General features: G+C 40.7%; 1 protein-coding gene across 2 annotated transcripts in view; it reads left to right on the top strand.

The window, feature by feature from the left end:
• Positions 1-21,848, top strand: part of nrap (nebulin-related anchoring protein) — a 102,599-nt gene extending 80,751 nt beyond the window's left edge. For both annotated transcript variants that reach the window (XM_060842108.1, XM_060842107.1), the window contains exons 34-41: positions 1,888-2,199; positions 2,371-2,475; positions 3,676-3,774; positions 7,211-7,315; positions 9,343-9,450; positions 9,959-10,270; positions 12,083-12,235; positions 19,130-21,848. In XM_060842108.1, the coding sequence (XP_060698091.1) occupies positions 1,888-2,199; positions 2,371-2,475; positions 3,676-3,774; positions 7,211-7,315; positions 9,343-9,450; positions 9,959-10,270; positions 12,083-12,235; positions 19,130-19,237 (1,302 nt within the window). In that variant the 3' untranslated portion in view covers positions 19,238-21,848. The remainder of the gene's footprint in view (positions 1-1,887; positions 2,200-2,370; positions 2,476-3,675; positions 3,775-7,210; positions 7,316-9,342; positions 9,451-9,958; positions 10,271-12,082; positions 12,236-19,129) is intronic.
• Positions 21,849-22,751: the final 903 nt, after the last annotated feature.

Raw genomic sequence — 22,751 nt, 5'->3', positions numbered from 1 at the left:
GATGTTCAGGGTCAGTCAGCCCCTCAGAGTATTCCGGGTCAGTCAGACTCTCGGGTGGTCAGGGGTCAGTCAGCCCCTCGGGGTGGTCAGAATCACGATCCTCTCCACACAAGGGGCAGGGAGCAGAGAAAATGACAATCCTTGCCTGTTTTGAATTTGTTTGCCTTTTATGGGCTGATTTCCTCCTGGAATGGGAGAAAAGTAGCTAGTTAGGGATATGAAAGTGGGTGGCACAGCTGTTACTTACGGTGAAGGTGGAGAGCTATCCCAAGTGTGCGAGTAGACAGCACCGAGGCCATGCAAGGTTGGTGGTGTCAGAGGTTTGGGTTAGTGGCAGTGAGGGAAGGATCCCCACACAATAATGAGAGAGTTAGAACATGAACACTGGGGGGAGGTAGTTGCAATAGTAGAAGGAGAGAAGGTGGTGACACTCGCACTGGCAAAGTGGAGAACATCACTGACTTACTTTCTATGTTGCTGTGCATTCTTCCAGACATCTGAGACTGCTCTGACCCCGGTGGCAACCTTGGGTCAGCTGGTCTGGTGTCACGGCCTCCTCTGATAGTCCTGACGCAAGAGGGCATCCAACCTGAACCAGCCCAACCAGCAGGATCTCGAGGTGTCTTCCTGCAAAGCAGGGTGCAAAGTTTCCCTTGCCTGCCATTTCTAGCACAAACTTTAGGAACTGTGCAGGGTAGCTCTGGACTGACCGATCTTGTCTGGTTGCACTATAACCTTTTAAAGATGGATGCCAGTGTCAGGGATGTCGATCAATTCTGGGATATCCCAGAGTGGCAAGTTGTTCCAGGAATGGTGCTTGGTAAAAAGGAGATAGAATTGGTCAAGAGGGATACTATGGGTATGGGGTAGGTAGTTAATGAGACGAGTTTGGTGAGAAATGTCACCAAGCCTTGTGGCAAGAAATACTCTTTAAAAACTTGACACAACTTTTACTTTGAGGAGAAAGTGAGGTCTGCAGATGCTGGAGTATCCGAGCTGAAAATGTGTTGCTAGAAAAGCGCAGCAGGTCAGGCAGCATCCAAGGAACAGGAAATTCGATGTTTCGGACATAAGCCCTTCATCAGGAAGTAAAAATTCAACCAACTATGTTTGTGTGGAAATATTTCAATATTGCTAACATAACCTTTGTTGCCTAGTAACTCCAATTATAAGATGGCTAATGCACATATATAGCCTGCAAATGCCAATTTAATCTTATTTTGTTCAAAAGGATTTAACCATCTGATAGTGAAATAAGCGACACTGCTAACCCAGCAAAGTGGGGAGCTGATGCTTAATAGATTTGAATTAGCAGGTCGTTTAAATTCTTATCTCTGAATTAAGAGTAGACCAACATATTCCTGGGTAGAATGAAGCAAAGTTGATTTTTATTCTTCAGCTGTGCTTAACCAGAAAGGGATATTGCCCTTTTCATGTTTTTTTTAATGAGGGGCATCTGCCACATCCTGTCACACTGGCAAGCTGTGTTATCAATGAGGACTGACCAGGAATTCCTATGATTCTTATTACCTGTTATGGGTGTATTGGAAAAGTTGTATGTTTGACCATCGACCTGCTTGACTGCATTGTGAATGCTTCTTCCATGGCCAATAAGTCTTGGAGTGGGTCCTAAACCAGAGCTTCAGACTCAGAGAGTATTGCCACTAACCGACAAGACATTAAGTAAATTTACCATCCTCTAGTAGCTCATAGCTATAAATAAAGCAAATGCCTATATTACAGATATTGACTTTTACTTGTTTTAAAAGTTAGATTAAAAGCAAGGTAACTACCTGATTAGAAACGTTTCAGTGTGTCACCTTACCTTCTGAACAGTAATGATAGACATTACAACTCTTTGGAAAATGATATCCATTTTTCTTTCAGTATCTATACAAGGATACTTTTGTAAAGGAGAGGGGAAAACATATTGGTGCTCGAAGCATTTTGGATGACCCTAAGATGTTGCACTGCATGCAAATCGGCAAGTTACAGAGCGAAAAGTTGTACAAGAAAGAATCGCAAGACAGCAGAACGCAGTTCCACTTATCAATGGACATGGTGAATCTGGTGCATGCTAAGAATGCTCAGGCTTTGGCCAGTGACTTGGGCTACAAGAAGTTGATTCATTCTTATACAGTTCTGCCGTATGACATGAAGATGCAATTGGCTAAAAAAGCCTATAATCAACAGAGTGAGGTAAATGAGTGAATCAGTTTTACCATTAAATTGCTATATATCGGGTTTCAATTGAGGGAGGAGAGGTTGATAAGTGGGCAAAGAACTCGTCACTATACATGAAAAATAAAATGGCCTGAGGGTGTAAATCTAGCTGCCCATTTGCTGTCAATGTACCTTGTTTTCATATAGGTACAATACAGGTCGGATCTGAACTTCCTTCGAGGTGTTGCGTGGATGGCACAGGGCTCCCCACAGATTGAGACAATGAAGAAAGCTGGTGAACTTATCAGTGAGGTAACGTCTTTAATTGGTCAGGTTCCTGAAGAAGATTTTTTCAAAATGATTGGTTGTTTTTGTTTCTACGACAACAATGATGAGACTCTGCTAGCTTTCGGCCTGGTTTCAGACAGGAGGAGCAGCAAACTTGTCAAAGAATAGTTTGATGAGCTCCTTGCCAGCCTCCATTCCCTTGATTACTACCATTCTGGGATTTTCCAGCAAAATTAAGTTGACCCCCAAGGTTGTGTCAGATTTCTGCCAAAGTGGGAAATCTCATTTGATTTTGTTTTAATCAGGCAGCAAGTTATACGGACAGGAGTAGGCCATTCAGTCCCTCGCACTATTCAATGAGACCATGGCTGATCTGTGGCTGAACGCTACGCACCTACCTTTGGCCCATATCCCTCAATACCTTAACAAACATTTATCTATCTCAACTGATCTAGCATACTCTAACACTTGTGGAAGATAGTACCAAACATCTGCCACCTTTTGTGGTTTGAAACACTTCCTGACATCTCTCCTGAAAGATCGGTTTCTAATCTTTCAACTACGCCTCCTAGTTCCAGAATCCCCAACTAGTGGAAATTGTTAATCATTATCTAATATTTCTTTGCCTCCTGTATCTTGAAGATTTTGATCAGATCACTCCCTCACCTTCTAAGCTCTAGAGAAAATGAACCTAATTTGTAGAAACCCTCCTCATAACTTAACCCTATAAGCCCATGTATCATGCTTGTAAACCGATACCCTCCAAGGCCAATATATTTTTCCGAAGGCGTGGCGCCCAGATCTGCTCAGTACTCCAAGTGGATCTAACCAGCATTTTGTCTAACTGCAACATAACTTCTGCATCTCTTGTACTGCAGTCCTCTAGCTATAAAGGCCAGCATCCCGTTAGCTTTCTTGGAATACATATTGACCAGTATGTACTTTGTATGTTGTAGCAAGATACCGTCTAACCTAAATACTTTCCAATGAAACCTTTGTAGTTTGTTTATATTGCAAATTGAGACCACTTACTTAACTCTTCTGGGCAGTAATTTTGTGAGTGGATTTCCAATAAATATTTGTGATGACACAGTATTCTAAACCTTCTTAATTGGAAGTTACATTTTTTCCTCACACAAATAGGGAAGAGAGTCCATATTTCACATGCATAACTTTCTATTTGTTTTGGATATTTAATTACATTTTGAATTTTTTTTTCTCCAGAAAAAATACAGACAACATCCTGATACCTTGAAATATACAAGTGTGATTGACTCTGCAGATATCATCCATGCTAAGAACAGCTACCTGCAATGCAGCGATGTATGTTAAGGCAGAGCTTTGAAGTATCCTTTCATGTGGCAATTATGTATTAGTGCTATATCTAAATTCCATCTTTGGATCAAAATAATATTTCTGCATCAAAATGAGCAAATGTTGTTTGATGGAAGTGTACCAATTAATTTGAAGAACATACTATCCATCTCCTTTTCATTTGACTGTAGGTATTGAAAACGGGTGGAAATGTATGATAACTTTATCTGTGTCCATGGATAATTTACAGGAGTGCGGGAGCAGACTAAGTCAAATTATAGGAACAGGAATAGGCCATTCAGCCCTTCGAGCTATTCAATGAAACCATGGCTGATCTGTGGCCTAATGCTACGCACCTACCTTTGGCCCATATCCCTCAATATCTTAACAAACATTTATCTATCTCAACTGACCTAGCATACACTAACATTTTCAAAAGAGTACCAAACATCTGCTACCTTTTGTGTTTTGAAATGCTTCTGAACACCTCTCCTGAAAGGTTGGGCCCTAATTTTTCGACTATGCGTCTTAATTCCAGAATCCAGAAGAAGAGAAAGCATGCATTAGCAGATTGTGTGCTGCCAGCATCTTCAGTAATAACTATTTCTTCAATGTTCCTGTCCTAAATCAGTTTGTCGTGACTGTGACGGGGTCAGCAGGTGGACTTCATAGATTATGAGTCCCCTGATTGGACATGGTTAACAGTTCCAATGGGGGGGAGCCTTGTCTGACAGATAAGAACAGGGGTGTCAGAGGTTCTGTTCACTCTGAGAGCTGGCTCTGAGGGAGCTGGATCAGTGTTCAGGACTCTCCATGTGTAAATAAAGGATGACTTGATGACAGGTACTAGCCTTTCTGGAGTTATTTCACGATTAAATGATAAAGTAAAAACCAGTAAACAAAAAAAAAATCCTCTATCTCCCAAGGTAAGTCTGGACTGAGCTAGACTTGCATAGTGTGAATGGTAATGAGTCTGAAATAATTGCATATTGTGAATGGTAATGAGTCTGAAGTAATCGACGGGCATTAGGTTGGAAGTTAATCTTATCTTGAGGATATTCCTATTCTTGGTACCCATGGAATTTGACCCCATTACTATAAGCTAAGTTTATAACCTCCCAATGATATGTTCTATTGATTCAGGCTGCGTAGGCATTATGGATGTTAATTTTGGATTGAATTGGACCTGTCTTATTGTAGATAAGTGCCACCTTGTAGTATTAGATGACTACCCCCACCAATCATATATCACAGGAGGCAGTTGTCATTTATGATTGCAATGTACAATATGAAATTAATCATTGGGATAATTTTGTATATGTTCTATAGATTATAGGCTAGTTGTTGACAACTGCTTAATTGCTCTTTTGGAACGTTTCGAAACATTTATTCCCCTGTGGACTACCTCTGTCAAAACCCTAGCCAGAGAAACAATTGCCAACCTGCTGGACATACAGAACAGACAACAGGACGTTGAACCTATCAACAAAGACGGCATAGTCAAACTACTGGACCTGTGCCTCACAACACACTTCACTTCAACAACCAAATATATGAACAAATCAATGGCACATCCATGGGCTCACCCATCTCTGGACTCTTAGCAGAAGCGGTAATGCAAAGCTTAGAACAAACAGTCTTACCGCAAATTCAACCCAAACTCTGGGTCAGATATGTGGATGACACCTTTGTAATCATTCATAACACAGAAAGAGAGAACACACACCAGATCATCAACGCCACACACACAGGAATCCGATTCACTAGAGAGGAAGAAAAGGACAACCAACTCCCATTCCTAGACGTGATGGTATAGAGAACACCGAAAGGAGAATTCACCACAAAGGTATACAGGAAAGCCCCTCACACAGACCATGTCCTGAACTACGAAAGCAACCACCACAACACACACAAAAGAAGTTGCATCAAGACACTATTCAAAAGGGCCACAACACACTGCAGTACACCAGAACCGCAAAAAGAGGAAGAAGAACACCTATACAATGTATTCGCCAAAAATGGATACCCGCGCAATTTCATCAACAGATGCCTAAGGGAAAGACGACGGAACGAGGACATGCCACAACCCAAAGGACTAGCCACACTACCATACATCAAGTGCATTTCCGAACTGACAGTCAGACTACTGCGACCACTAGCACTCATAACAGCACACAAACCAACAGCCACTCTCAGACAACTCACCAGAACGAAGGACTCGATACCTAGCATGAGCAAAACCAATGTAGTGTACAAAGTCCCATGCAAAGACTGCACAAAACACTACATAGGACAAACAGGAAGACAGCTAATGATTTGCATTCATGAACACCAACTAGCCACGAAACGACATAACCAGCTATCCTTAGTAGCCACATGAATTCGACGGGGACAACACTACTATTATAGGACAAGCCAAAGAGAGAACAGCCAGGGAATTCCTAGAGGCATGGCACTCCTCCACAGATTCAATCAATAAGCACATCGACCTGGACTCAATATACCGGCCACTGCAACAGACAGCTGGAACAGACAACCGGAAGCGGCAGATTCAAACCACTACAAATGCCAGAGGAAAGATCACAGAAGCTCTTCACAGGAGGCTCCCAAGCACTGAGGATGTCACCTAGATAGGGGATGAAACGTATGCAACACAAATTCCCAGCTCAGCGAACAGAACCACAACAACAAGCACCTGAGCTACAAATCTTCTCACAAACTTTGTACTTCTGTTTATTTAATATAATTAAGTTGTGGACCAGCATCTGAAACCTAGGTTAAAACATTCCTCAAAAACTTAGAACTTGACTACCAGTAGCTAACATTCGTTTGATAATTTTGTTTTTAAGCAATGAATCCTGAGCTCGATCAACATCTTAGGCAATCCTGGTATTTTGGCAAAATAATTGCTAAATTGTATGGCACTTATGCATTTTCCATATTATTTAATTAAATAATGTCGACTACGTATATTTTGAGAGCTACAGAAATATTTTATATGCAAAGTTTAGGTTGAGAATGGCTTATTCCACAAACATGTGTTTATGACTTTATCATTCTAAATATGTATTGTTTGCTCGCAAGAAGTGAATATTTGGAATTATCATGCAACATTTTAGTTCTATCTTTTTAAAGTGCAGTCAATGCATTTAATCTGCTAACGAAATGCAGGTTAAGTATAAGCAGTGGGAAGTTTGAATTTTCAGTTACTGGTATCTTCTAACACTCAATCAACGAAAGCTGCTGTGATTTTACATGAAGCACCTTGAAATCTTAAGGAGAATTTATTTCATAACTACTTGTTCCTTCTTTTAATTAAATAAAAATCTATATACTTCCATCTTTTGAATGTGCTAATGGCAGCTATAGTCCTTATTAGGAGAATGCAAAGGAAGAAATTAGAAGTGTAAAATGAAAGCTAATGTGATGATACCTTCCTTTGCAGAGGTTGTATCGATCCAGATATGCCCAGTCAATGCATAGGTGTACAATACCACCTGACCATCCGGATTTCAGGCGAGCAAGAATCAACGCCTACAACATTAGTGATGTAAGTTGTTGGAATTGACTGTTGATTGATCATGGTTATTTTGTGATTGATTTACAATTTTCTCCTCCACTGCCAGTTGATTATTGTATATCAGTTTATAATTGCAAGGCAGATTTGTTGAATGTTAGTAATTCACTGATGTCCTGATGTTCCTTATGCCAACACCTGCCATGGTAGCTCAGTGGCTAGCACTGCTGCCTCACAGCGCCAGGAACCCAGGTTTGATACCACCTTCAGGTGTCTGTCTGTGTGGAGTTTACACATTCTCCCTGTGTCTGCGTGTATTTCCTCTGAGTACTCTGGTTTTCTCCCACAGTCCAAAAACGTGCAGGTTCGGTGGATTGGCCATTCTAAATTGCCCATAGTATCCAGGAATGTGCAGGTTAGATGAGTTAGCCATGGAAAATGCAGGGTTACAGGGATAGGGTAGGGGTGTCAGTCTGAGTGGGATATTCTTCTGACGGTCAGTGTGGACCCGATGGGCCAAATGGCCAGCTTCCACACTGAAAGGATTCTATGACCTTTGTTAGAAGTGAACCTGTGGTAGTATTTCTGCCCCTGAGTCTGAAGGTCCAGAGTATGAACTCTGACAAGTGGAGACCAGAGTTCTGCGATTGGAATTGTAGGTTGACATCCAGTCATAGGGCTGATCTTTATACCCCACTGCTGGCATATCTGAAGGTAGAAGGAGTCCAAAATAAAGCAGCTTGCTGCCCTCACTCACCATGACCTGGCTGCCTCTGCAAAGGAAGGTAACACCACATTAGATTTCATTTTACACTTGCAGTTTGGGCAACTCACTTGCCCTGTGGCCTATTGAGGTCCTCAAGAGGTCAATTAATGGCAGTTTAAAAGTCTCATTCTGCTCCTTCCATCCCCCTTTACTGGGGTTTGCCAGCCAACTTCTGCCAAAAGCCCAGACTGACTTCAATCCGGCCTCCATAACCTCCTCCTCTTCAGAATCTGACTGTGGCCACAGCAGTAACCATCACTCAGTTCTGATACTGCAGAGCTGCTGAGCAATCAGATTGGGCCTGAGCTATCCAGACTTGGACTTCCTCCCAGCTGGGTGAATGTCCCACTCTGAAACATTTTAAGGTTGTTCTTGATATCGGACACTAGGTTTTGGGTGGGTGAATGGACCAACAGTAGACTTTTCAGTTGTAGGTAGGGGGTGGGTGGTGTGGGGTTTGCAGCCCAGTCCACAGTGTCATAAATGCATTACTGAATAGAAGGAGGCTAGTGACTCAAAGATCCACACCAGCCAACTCTGTTGGCCAATGGCTATGGACATGGAAGAAACATTCTTACTTTGGTCTATCCATTTGTTAATTAATCTGTGAATTCTTCCACTAGTTCCCTTATTCTCCCAGGGAAGACTGTGAAGATATGAAAACAATAACACCTGCACATGCATGGAGAAGAGCTGAATTAGAAGCTGGAATAGTTGCCCTGATTGAAGAGTTAGTGTTCATTCAGCTAACACCATGTCGATACTACTGAGTGTTAGTGTGACGCAAGCTTCCTGCTCCTTCAACAAGCAGCTTCCCTATGATACCTTTACTGTGATCAAATTTCCTGTGCAATCTGTCTTAGACAGCAATCAGTTTTTAACAAGTACTTGATGTGATTTGACACTGTCAAATAGATAGATAGCGAAGAGGAGGTAGTGTATATTGTGATTTTATTTCTGGCTACTGATGTTTATTGTTAGTGTGCTGGATTCCAGTTGCTTTCTCATATGAATGTCAGGGTATACTTATTGTGGGCTGGGTTAAACTCTGAAGGTGGGTTTCCTGCAACAGGGTGTACATTTTCAGGGTGAGGCTGCTACCACTTGGCTGGCTTGGTCTGCTTTAATCTTTCAGGCAATGGCCCCTTTTGATTAGTATGAGGTGGGTCTTCTGTCCATCTTGAGGGGGATGTTCCACCTCATAGATCTGCCACAATCTTACTGAATGGCAGAGCAGACAAAATGGCTGACTTCTGCTTCTACAACTTATGATGTTCTTTTTTTCTTACTACAGAAAGCTTACAGGACATCTTGGGAACAGACGAGAGCACTGGGTTATGACCTTAGATTGGATGCTATTCCCTTCCAGACAGCCAAAGCATCAAGAGAAATAGCCAGTGATGTAAGAACCAATGTTTTCCTGCAAAGTATGAAGTCTCTGTTAAAGATTTTAGATTCATTAACTTAGTACTGTAACTACATCACCTTGTAAATAATAATCTGCTTTTTACTTGTTGAAAGATATTGAAGATTAAAATATTTTATTAATTAGATCTCAAACAATCTAACCAGTATCTGTTCATAAGGAATTCTGTTACAGATTTTGTAGTGGAACTAATAAAAATTACTTTGACTTTTACAATGCAATACATTGTGTTAATATCGGTGAAAGTTAGATTTTATGAATTTTCTTTCTATCAAGTAATACAGTAAGAAAGTCAAGAGCTATTTGTGTTTGCACATTATAAACAGAAAAATACTTCCAAATACAAGGTATATAAATAGATATTAATGAAAACTCCCTTTTGTGATTTGTTAATGGTGATAAACCACACACTGATGTTTCGAATTGTGCACAGACTTTAATAATGTTAGTTGGTTGTAAATAAGAAGATTTTCTATTCTCCTAGTACAAGTACAAGGAAGCATTTGTGAGAGAGAAGGGTCAGCATATTGGCTTCCGCAGTGTCAATGACGATACAAAATTGAAGCACTTCCTGGCTGCCAGCAGACTCCAGAGCACCAAAGAATACAAGAAACAATTTGAAGAGGATAAATGCAAGTACAAGTTGCACTTGGAGCAACCAGGTTTTGTACAAGCTAAAAGGAGTCAGGAGCAAGCCAGTAACGTTAACTACAGGCAACATTTACATCATTGGACATGTGACCCTGAGCAGTTAAATGTGAGGCATGCCAAAGAGGCTTACAAATTACAAAGTGATGTGAGTATTAAAGCACCATTTTGATGTTGATTAATCAGGTCTTTGAGTTTGAATTGACAGTGTGAACTTTATCAAGGACAGGCAGGTTTATGTACACACAATGGATGAAGTATGGCTCCACAGTTATTTTTGAATACATTTACCATGTCACCTCATGTTAAAAGTTCAAAATTCTCCTCCCCAGGCATGGTGTTAACAATTGTTGGACTGTCTGGAGGAGGTCAGTTAAGACATGTATTTCCACAGTGAGGAATAGATCCTAATTGCAATGAAGTCTCCTGCATTTGACAGAACCCAAACAGTAGAGCCGTGTTCCCAAAGAAGGTCTCTGAGGTACACAGGTTCCATCCTTGCCATCCAATTGACATTGGTGTGTGGGCTCCCAACATCACTTTCAATTAGAAGCCTCAATAGCCACTCTGACAGAATGGGTACTGATGACCCAGGCCAGGGAATGAAGAGAGTGCTTCAAAATGGAGGCCCTGTTGGAGAGACAACTAAAAATTACATTCCAAGGGCCAGACTGTCAGACACCACTGATTATTGGGGCAAGACCTCCAAACGGCCCCCTAAGTCTGTAGAGACACCCATCCCTCCCCCTTCTTTAGGGTAAAAGCTTCCATCTCTAATGACTTCCTGGCCCTCCACTGGGGGAAAAATGATGATGAGCGTGAATCATCATTCAAGTTGAGATCTTTATTATATGAATTAGCTGCCTGCATTCATCTCCCCAGTAAACATTCCTGGCTGTGGGGAGACAATGCATTGTAGTTCACTGCTCTTTCCTGTCTTCTCTGACTCCAAACTCAACAACACAAGACCAGGAAAATTCAATCCCAAGATTCTAATCTCACAAGGAAGAAAAGCAAAATGGGATTTTGTATTTCTGCAGATTCTAAATGTATGTTGTTTGATTGAGCGAAGCATGATTGCTATTCAGATAATGGAGGATTAACTTGAAAACAATAATTATGGATTATTATCTAAATATAATAGAATGTTAGAAGTTTATACGTAAATTAGTACCTACACAGGCACGGTGGCTCAGTGGTTAGCACTGCTGCCTCACAGCGCCAGGGACCTGGGTTCAATTCCTGCCTCGGGGGAACGTGTGGAGTTTGCACATTCTCCCCGTGTCTGCGTGGGGTTTCCTCCCAAAGATATGTAGGTTAGGTGAATTGTCATGCTAAATTGACCATAGTGTTAGGTGCATTAGTCAGGGGTAAATGTAGGGGAATGGGTCTGGGTGGGTTGCTCTTCGGAGGATCGGTGTGGACTTGTTGGGCTGAAGAGCCTGTTTCCACACTGTAGGGAATCTAATCTATTCTAAACAATGCATGACAAGCATTGTATCAGGGTTGGAGTTCATTTTCTTTATTTTGTTTTTTTGCTGTACCAACTCCAGTTTCAAGAAGATCTGTAGAAATTAGGCTTGCAATTCTGATTTAGGATAGTTACTTTAACAGATTTTACTATTTTCACAATAGTACCATTGGCCTGTTTACCTCCTCTCTACTGGTTACACTGAGTATATACTAAAAATATTATGCTACTGAACACATTTTCCATTGATTATTTCATTACAGTCAGTAAGCTATACAAAATAAATTAACTCATCTTTCATTAAATAATGTTCAGACAAATGCCACACATTTATGGAAAATGTCTCCCTGTTGATGTGGTCAGTAACGGGTTCTGAATCTGAATCATTTTGGAGTCATCTGTTTGACTGTAATGATTATGTTGTCTTGTCTCCTGTATGTTATTGGGAAAGGATTTCAATATCTACTCATCCATTATTCTTTTCCTTAGGTTGCATACAAATCTGATCTGAACTGGATTCGTGGCATTGGCTGGACACCCCCAGGTTACCATAAAGTAGAAATGGCGAGGCGTGCAGCTGACATGGCCCATGCACAAGGGCTGGATCCTCGAGATGCGGCCATTCAGTTTGAACAATTCATGGCAAGTATCTGTAATATACTTTCTAATGTAATCATGGACTACTTCCGTTGAGAGCATATGACTTTAATTGTTATATATTGTAAGTAGGAAAATAATTATAAATAATATTCTTGTCATCTAAATGTAACACAGATGGAGTGTTACATTTACTTACTTCAAGATCTCTGTGGGTTTATTTACACCTAGATTAACACATGCAGCACAGAGTAATCTCTAGACACAGCCTATGCCTCAATTGCTACAATGCAGAGCTCTTGTGGCCTGTGTTGTGCCAGCATTTGGGTACTTGGTTTATTTGTGTGTTAATCTCTTAAAGGTTTATAACTCTAAGGATAATAACATTCCTTTTTTTCCAAAGGAAACTCATATTTTAATAAGTTAAACAACATGAACATTGGGCAATAGAAAATTAGTATACAGAGCGTATTATAATATTCATGAATACAGAAATCTGAGTCCATATATCACTTTGAAAACTCTTTCAGGACTTATCTGTAATCTTCTGGAAGTGTGGATTTTAATTTTAGCTCACCTTGGTCTGCAGGCATGATGTCAGGGTGATGATTGCTGTCCCAGTATTCCATTGCACTGTTATCACCTGTGTGTGTTCCTTTGTGTTCACTGTCCACAATTGGCATTTTATACACCTCCCTTTGCTGGGTTCAGTTCCTCCTCAGCATCTGTCTATTAGGTGTTATAATTCAAAATCTATGGTTACTGCACATAGATTGGAAACCTCTGAGGGTAACAATCTCCCACAATGGGATATGTAGTTCTGACGTTTTATGGTTGGAACAATTCTGCTCCTGCATGTTGGTCGCGCACCAGCTTCATCCTTCCTTGGTTGTTGAGGTGTGCCCTGCATCTTGGAGAACTTGAATAGCTGGTGACTTGGTAAGATTATTCACACTGGCTTTCAGAACTTGATTTCTAGTGGTGACGGGAACCCCATATCGAAAAGTGTAGTTCTCAGTTGAAACATTTTGGCACAAACATCTAGTATCATTGTCCTTCACTTTAAGAAAACTGATTTTAATGGTACAAAGTATACTTTTGGCAAGTCTGTTTCCTAAGGAGAATGTGTTGACAATGTCACATTGTTCATGCAGATTTTGTCACACATATCCAACCTATTGTCAGAAAAGGTTTCTGTAGCTGCACCAAACAGACTGAATATGGTAGATAATGTGCTTGACATGGTCGTACTTGAGGTGTTCTTTGCCTGTCTGACAATGGAAATTTGGAGACATTTTATGGACTAAGATGAAGTTGCTTCCATTAGTAGTAAATAAATCCATGGTGATTTTGGATCCAGGGACAATGGAAGGTTTGGAGGTTCTGGATGTTGCTATGGCTGGTGGCTCTGGCGTGCCTTAAATTCTCACTAGGTTTTCCATGTCATCCTTAACCCCTAGCTAATAGATTACATCACACGACAGCCATTCTGGTCACTCTTTTGCAAAACTCCTTGGAGTATTTGTGACAGGATGTTCTGGCAGAGAGCTTCAGATACAAGTACTTGTTTTTCTTTAAAGGTGATGCCTCTTAAGATAATCAGTTCATCTCTGTAAGGCCGAATGAATCTGAGAATGTCTGGCAACTCTTTTATTGTATCAGGCCACCCTTTAATAATAACTTTTCACAATGCCTTCACAATGGGTCCTTAACTGTTTCTGATTGGCATTGAGTCCAGTTTCAGTCAAAATGCAACTTATCAATTTTGCGTATATCTGCCACCCTGATGTCCATGTTGTTGATGCGTACATCCAATGAAATGTTTGCATTCTTGGCTTGGTTTGGCAATATGCTCATTGCATCCAAGGTGACTGCTTTGCTACCAAGTTCATAGCAGATATGGTATATTGCTGGATGTTTTCCAGATATTGTTGCAGCTAGGGTATGTACCTGTTAGTGGTTTGTGGTAAATGGTTTTCAGTGGAATGCAATCTGTTTCCACAGTGAATTGTTTACTGAACAGGTATATAAGGAATCTTGAGGTACTGATTAATGTGTGTGTGTGTGTGTGAGAGAGAGAGAGAGAAAGCTACATTTGGAAGAGACTTCTGGATCCAACTGCAATTACTTTGTCATCTTATATGATGCATGCTCTAGCCCTTGCTGTGAAGTGTTGATTTCCAGGATTGCCATCTATCTTGAGCCATAGTATTACAGGGTTACATTTTCTGCTGACATTGTTGAAGAGACTCAAAATGTATCCATGGTCAAGATCCAAGCTGATTTATTACTGGATGAGTCAGATCTCAGATTAAAATGTGGCTGAAAATCTGATGGTGGAATTGAGCTATTAGAAGCCAGAGGTATTTCTATCTTTTTTACCAAAGTCATCATGCAGGAATTGAGTGAAGCTCAGACTTGAGCTGAAAAATCCCAGACCTTCAAGGCAACTTGTCCGTGTTTGGGGTTAATCCCAAGGAAGTGAATGATCTTCAAGGCTGTGATAATCAGTCAACGTTTCCTTGAGTCAGGGGGCTGGCAGGTGTGAGGGAAGTGCAGAACATGGAAAAGGAAGGGTTGAGTTGAGGATTTTAGTTCAAAAAACTGGTGGTTGTGATTTTATCATGCCTTTAGTTGTCAAGTATATAATTATAAAATATGTTTACTTATTAGAACATAGAACATGGATCAGTACAGGCCCTTCAGCCCTCGATATTGTGCCAGCATACTCTAAGATCAGACTAACCTACATAGCCTTCATTGTGCTATCATCCATGTGCCTATCCAAGAGTCTCTTAAATGTTCCTAATGTATCTGACTCTAATACCACTTCTCGCAGTGCATTCCACACAAACACCTCGGAGTAAAGAACCTACCTCTGACATCTTCCCTAAACCTTCCTACAATTATTTTAAAATTATGCCCCCTCATGATTGCCATTTTACCAAGGGAAAACGTCACTGGCTAACCACTCTATCCATGCCTCTCAACATCTTGCACACCTCTCAAATCACTTCTCATCTTTTTTCACTCCAATGAGAAAAGCCCTAGCTCCCTCAATCTTTCTTCATGAGGCATGCCCTCCAGTCCAAACAGTATCCTGGTAAATCTCCTCTGCACCCTCTTGAAAGTTTCCACATCCTGACTATAATGAGGTGGCCAGAACTGAATGCAATGTTCCAAGTGTGGTCTAACCAGAATCTATAAATCTGCAGAATAACCTCGCGGCTCTTAAACTCAATCCCCTGCTCATGAAAGCCAACACACCATATGCCTCCTTAACAACCCTATCAACCTGGGTAGCATCTATGGACATGGACCACAAGATCCTTCTATTTCTCCACATTGCCAAGAATCCTGCCATTAACCCTCTTTTCTGCATTCACATTTGACCTTCCAAAGTAAACAACTTCACACTTTTTCTAGGTTGAACTCCATCTGCCACTTATCAGCCCACTTCTGCATCCTGTCAATGTCTCGTTGCAACCTACAACAGCCCTCCACACTATTCACAACTCCATCAACCTTCATGTCATCAGCAAACTTATTAACCCACCCTTCCACTTCCTCATCCAAGTCATTTATAAAGATCACTAAGAGCAGAGGTCCCACAACCAATCCCTGTTGAACACCACTGGTACCAAGCTCCAGGTTGAATATTTTCCATCCACCACCACCCTATGTCTTCTATGGGCCAGCCAATTCTGTATCCAAACAGACAGTTTCCCTGTATCCCATGCCTCTTTACTTTCTGAATGACCCTACCATGAGGAATTTTATCAAATGCCTTGTTAAAATCCATGTTCACCATGTCCACTGCTCTACCTTCCTCAACCTGTTTTGTCACATCCTCAAAGAATTCAGTAAGGTTTGTGAGGCATGACCTGCCCCTCACAAAGCTATGCTGACTATCTGTAATTAAACTATGGTTTTCTAAGTAATCATAAATCTTGTCCCTTAGAATCCTTTACAATATTTTACTGACCACTGATGTAAGACTGACTGGTCTGTAATTAGAGATTAATCCTGTAATCCAGGATTATCCCTATTCCCTTCAGGAAGCACTTGCTGATAGTGCTGGACAGGTTTGTCCTGGAACAATGGAATAACATCTGTCACCTTCTAATCATCTGGCATTACTCCAGTGGACAGTGAGGATGCAAAGCTCATCGCCAAAGGCACAGCGATCTCTTCCCTTGCTTCCTTTCGTAACCTAGGGTATATCCCATCTGGCCCAGGGGATTTATCCATCCTTATGTTTTTCAAATTGTTCAGCACATCCTCCTTCCTGACATCAACCTGTTTTAGCATATCAGTCCCCATGCTGTCCTCAGAAATGTTAAGGTCCCTCTCAGTAGTGAATGCTGAAACAAAATATTCATTAATAACCTCCCCAATATCCTCCGACTCCAGGCACAAGTTCCCTCCACTATCCCTGATCAGCCCTACCCTCACTGGCCATCCTCTTGTTCCTCATATAACTGTAAAGTACCTTAGAGTTTTCCTTAAACCTATCCAGCAAAGCTTTCTCTTGCCCCCTTCTAGCTCTCCTAAGTCCATTATTCAATTCCTTCCTTGCTATCTTGTAATCCTCTCAAGCGTTGTCTGATCCTTGCCTCCTCAACCTTATGTAACCTTCCTTCTTCCTCGTGACGAGATGTTCCACATCCTTTGTCACCCAAGATTCTTTCAACCTACCATTCCTTCCTTGCCTCAGTGGGACAAACCTGTCCAGCTCTATCAGCAAGTGCTTTCTAAACAACCTCCACATTTCTGTTGTGCATTTTCCTGAGAACATCTGTTCCCAATTTAGGCACACCACTTCCTGCCGAATAGCATTGTAATTCCCCTCCCTCAATTAAATACTTTCCCATAACATGTGCTCCTATCCTTCTCCACGAATATAGTAAAGGTCAGGGAGTTGTGATCACTATCATCAAAATGTTCTCCCACCGAGAGATCTGACACCTGGTCTGGTTTATTGCCAAGCACCAAATCCAATGCGGTCTCCCCTCTAGTCAGCCTATCTACATATTGCATCAGGAACCCTGTCTGAACACACCTGATGAAAACTGCTCCATCCAAACTATTTGAACTAAGGAGGTTCCAATCAATATTAGGAAAGTTAAACAGTTAAAAATCACACAACATCATGTTATAGTCCAACAGGTTTAATTGGAAGCTAGTGTGCTTCTAATTAAACCTGTTGGACTATAACCTGGTGTTGTGTGATTTTTAACTGTGTACACCCCAGTCCAACATCGGCATCTCCAAATCAGGAAAATTAAAGTCAACCATGACAACAACCCTGTTACTTCTGCACCTTTCCAAGTTCTGCCTCCCAATCTGCTCCTCTGTGTCTCTGTTACTATTGGGGGATCTGTAGAAAACTCACAATAAAGTGACTGCTCCTTTCCCGCTTCTGACTGACACCCAGACTGAGTCTGTAGACAAATCTTCCCTTATGATCTGCCTTTCTGCACTGTGATACTATCCCTGATTAGCAATGCCACTCCTCCACCTCTTTAACCCCTGAGGGGGGTCCCCTCCCTTCCCCCTCGATTCCTTTTAAAACATCTAAACACTGGAACATTGAACAAACATTACTGCCCCTGCGATATCCAGTTCTGCATTGTGGCCACAGCACCATAGTTCCAAGCACTGATCCATGATCTGAGTTCATCACCCTTATTCCTGATACTATTGGCATTAAAATAGAAACACTTCAATCCATCACAGTCCCTGTACCTTTGCCCTATCAAGTGCCTATCCCTCCTCACAGACTCTCTACATGCTGTACGTAGCTGTTCACTACCTAATCCATCATCTGATCTGTTGCTCAGATTCCCACCCCCTCCCCACCAATTTAGTTTCAACCCCCCTGAAGAGCTGTAGCAAACCTCATGCCCAGGATATTGATGCCCCTCCAGTTCAGGTGCAACAAGTTGTTCTTGCACAGGTTCCACCTTCCCTAGAAGGTACCTCAATGATCCACATATCTGAAGCCCAGTTAGTGTTTGCTTAACTTGGTCTTTTATATCGTAAATTCCAGACACATAAACCTTTGCATGCATTACAATTATTATGATGTTCTTTTTACTTGATTTATTCAGCAACTAGATGGTCCCTTGTTTGATTGAATTAATTTAAACGGCAATCTCTATGATTAAAAACTGGGGCATTGTAGGCAGGTGACAAATTGATAGTGTAGAAGTGAACAGATAATACCTTCTGTTTTTTAAGCTATGTACTCCGTGAGCAACATTGGGATTGAGTTCCCTAAAAATGATGCTTTAATATGACAGCAACATTTAAGAGGAAAGCACCAGGGACCTTAAGAATATCAAACATACATGAGGCATGTGGTGTCAAATGAATGTCTCAATAATTTCCACCTTTGGGTTAAACTGCACTTATGTTTTTGGAGTTTTACTGACCTGGATCCATTCCTGTGGGAATCTATTCATCGATATAATGAAACATAAAACCATGAAAGTTAGAGATTATCCTCTGAATTCAATCTCCTTGAGGGTAGTCTGCCCACTTAGCCACATATTGAAAGTTTGCATATCATTGTGAGAGCCTTTTTCAAATGATTGGCCAGTGAACAATGTGCACCCAGATTTCTGATATGGTCTCTGGTGGATGAGCCTCCCCATGGGAGCGTCAAGTTAAATAATTACCCCTTAAATACAGGAAATCATTTATGGGTTTGTGTGCCCAGAACACTGCAAACGGGTTTCTTCAAATCATGTGAAGGACATTTGAAAGAAACATAAATTTCTGAAGTTTTAATCCTTGAAGCTATCCTTCCTACTTTCTTGACAGTTGAATGAGGGTATGATTGATGTCTGATAGAATATGACTGCGACTGCAAAGTATTAACACAGAATTATTATGCATGAAGCTAAAAGCTCATGTTCCCCTCTTTATTATCAGCACGCTCAGGCAGACAGAAGTACAGAAGAATCTCAGCGGACAGATGTGATGCCAGATGCAACTGAGATGCTTCAAGTAAAAAAGCACAAGATGAAACTCACTAAATAATGAAACGCTAACACTGCTAATTGCTGTTCTCGTTGTTAAATGGCATACTTTTCCCCCAGATTATATATAAACTATATTTACATTTTGTTTTAATTTTTAGTTAAAAGCTGCGTACATAATTAATGCACCTTCTGTATTGCAAAATACTTGTTCATTTTCCATGCACTCCTATGTATTAAACAGTTTAACTTATAACTTTAAGTGAAAACATATGCATTGAAAATTATTGAAGTGTTAAACTTTGTATTTATACCATATGCAAATTATTTTACAATATTGTCTATGGTGGTGTTGACTAACCACTGGTCTGCAGTATTGAAGTGACTCACTTTTGCACAGGGCCAAAATCTATTCAGTGAGTACCCTAAAAAAAGTACTAAGGGGAGATTTCCTCCTTGGGTGACAAATGATCATGTTGTTGGAGATGTGCCAATGTAACTGGCAGCCATTTTTACATTTGGACCTGATTAACATTATTACAATGAGCTATGGAGTTGTTCCCCTTCCGTTCAGCTATGTTGTGATGTGGAGAATCAACTGATGGGCAGGAGGTTGGTGGGGAGTGGGCGTGGGACAATGCAGGAGAAGAGAAGTGTAGGGGCAGCAACAGACCAGAAGAATTTTATGAGACTTGGAGGAATGCTCACTTTATTTAGGAAGGCCTTCAGCAATCCTTTTTAAGAGTTGCCAGTTCATCTCATGATTCTTAAAGAATGTGCATACTTTGAGCTCCACCTGTTTCAAAAAAGACTGCAATCCGGAATCTACAACAGGCATGGGGGTCCAGACTTGTTTATTTAGACAACATTCAACTAGTATTAACCAAGAATCCAATAATTGAAGCAGGCAATTGGATACAAATTGGAATATAATTAATGATTTGCATTAGAATATAGGAAGTATGATTAAGAAGTTTGCAAATTATGTAAAATTTGGCTTTGTGGTTGATAATCGTGAATAAAGCTCTTGTCTGCAGGAGGGACAGCAATGGACTATACAGATGGGTGGAGCAAAGGCAAGTTGAGTTCAATCCAGAGAAGTGTCAGGTAATTCAGTTGGGGATGGTGAACATGGTATGGTGATGCACAGTAAACAATCAAGTACTCAGAAGTGGAGAGGAACTAAAGAATTTTGGAGTATCCATATAGTCCTAAAGGTGGCTGGATGAGGAGTTATGATGGCTAAGAAAGACATATGGGATATTTGCTTTAATTTGCCAAGGAATTGAACTGTTGATAGATTATGCTGGAAGTGTTTAAAACAGTAGCTAGGAGGTGGTTGGAGTACTGCACGCAATTCTGATCACCTCAGTGTGGAAAAGATGTGATTTGTAATTGAGAGGGATGTTGCGTGGATGGGACAATTTTATGTGAGTGTGGATTGTGTGGGCTAGGGTTGTTCTATTTCAGAATAGAGGAGATATAATTGAAATTTTCAAAAGTTATGAGGGATCTGGATAGAAAGGAGAGGAAGGACATATTCCCCTTTGTAGAGGAAACCATAACTGGGATTTGTGAATTGTAATAGCCGTAGAAGATTCAGAAGAGATTCGAGGGACAACTGTTTTCAGAAATAGCATTATGGTGATCTAGAACTCACTGCCTGAAATGGCAGAAGCATAAATCCTTAAAACATTTTAAAAGTACTTGGATGCGAATTTAGTTTGCTGTAATTTATAAGACTATGGATCAAGGTCTGGGAAGTGGGATTAGGCTGGATGATGACTCATCAGTCCCCATGGATGCAATGGGCTGAGTGATCTCATTCCCTGTTGTAAGTCTCAATGATTCAGTGATTCCATCGCACCAGATTTTACCTTTTGTAAGTCACCTGGTTTCCAGGTTGGGCACTAAGTGACTATCAGTTGAGAAACTCTCGTGATTAAGTTTACTTTGGGTGCTTTTATTCACCTCTTCTTAAGCACACATTTTCTACCTTGAAATCTCTTTCTCATATTCCATCTCCAGGGAATTAATGAGAGAGCTGCTTCTTGTAAAGGTCATTAGTGAACAGATCAGTTTTTACAGCAAACCATGATAGTTTCATAGTCACCATTACTGAGACTGGATCTCATTGTCAGAGTTTGTTAATTGAATTTATCCTGCTTTGGTAGGATTTGAATTTTATCACTCCAAGTATTAGCCTGGGCCTCAGGATTACTAGTCCAGTCACATCACCACAACTCTATCAGCTCCTTCCCCCTCAATATTACTTTTATTTCTCTTACTATGCGGGAAGGATTGGTCTCCTCTCTGCCTTTATCCAGGATGGCTCTCATCTTCCAACACTTGAGTTATAATGTGAGGGTAGTTTAATGTTCTGTCTATTATGCCATTGTGCACTGTGCATCATGGAGCTGTGCCAAATGTTTCCTACTCAGATGAACTGGCATAACCATTGCTTTACATGTTGGTTTCAAATCCTGATTCTGATAAGATTTTTTTTCATCACAGTGGGGGATATGATGGGTGGTAGTATTGGGATCGGTGGGTGTTTGTAATATCTGTGCAGTTTTGAAGAATTGATTGTCTAACCATGTATGAAGTGAAATGTAGAAAGATGTGCATATTTTCCAGAGAAGGTAAAAAAATAAAAAACAATCCTAAAATGATTAGTTTGAGTTCTTACCAGCGAGTCTTTTCATTTGCATCAGATTTTATTGCTAAACTAAACCATTTGTGTTATAGTCAGCAATAGCCATTAACATTGACCATCTGGTGTAAAAGATGATTGCTTAATGCTCCTGTGAGTTGTTCTGGCTTGTAATGTGTAACGCTAATTTCCTTCCCCTGGAAAGGGAGGGGATGGTGGGATATTAAAGTGCTGAGTCAACTGATGCCACTTATTGGAATTGTCTCAAGTGACAGAGCTCTGACAGAAGGGGAAAGAATGGGAGGAATCCTCCATTCCTCTCAATTTTAACATGGCAGGTATTTATATGTGAGCTAAAGAATCAGACACAAATAACTGAAAGCTGGACTGAATTGCCTTTTGAGGAAGACAACTCCATAAACTCAAGACACTAAAAAAAACCCTATCTCAGTCTGAAATGGGCTACCCTTATTTTCAAACAGTGACCCATAATATTAGCTTCTCTCACAGGAGGAAGCATCCTGTTCACATCCACCCTGTCAATATCCTTTAGGTTTTGTGTTTTACTCAAGTTGCTTGTAACTCTTCTAAATTCCAGCAGATACAGTCTTGTCTGTCCCATCTTCCCTTATCAATCAAGCCACCCATTCCAGATATTGGTGGGATAAACCTTCTCTGGACTTCCAACACACTTACATCCTTTAAATAAGGAGAGAGAAAATGTATACAGTTTTCTAGATGTGATTTCACCAATGCCCTTTTTTAGCTGAAACATTGCATGACTATTCTTTATATCTGATTTTCCTTATAATAAATGATATGGTATTAGCTTTCCAAATTACTTGCTGTTTCTGCATACTAATCTTTCATCCTTCATGCATTGGAGCACCAGAATTCTTCTGCATCTTGGAGCTCTGCTATT

This window comes from Hemiscyllium ocellatum, chromosome 22, assembly GCF_020745735.1.
Source record: "Hemiscyllium ocellatum isolate sHemOce1 chromosome 22, sHemOce1.pat.X.cur, whole genome shotgun sequence".
NCBI lineage: Eukaryota > Metazoa > Chordata > Chondrichthyes > Orectolobiformes > Hemiscylliidae > Hemiscyllium > Hemiscyllium ocellatum.
The sequence above is the reverse complement of the archived record's forward strand: the minus strand, read 5'-3'. Positions and strand labels throughout refer to the sequence as shown.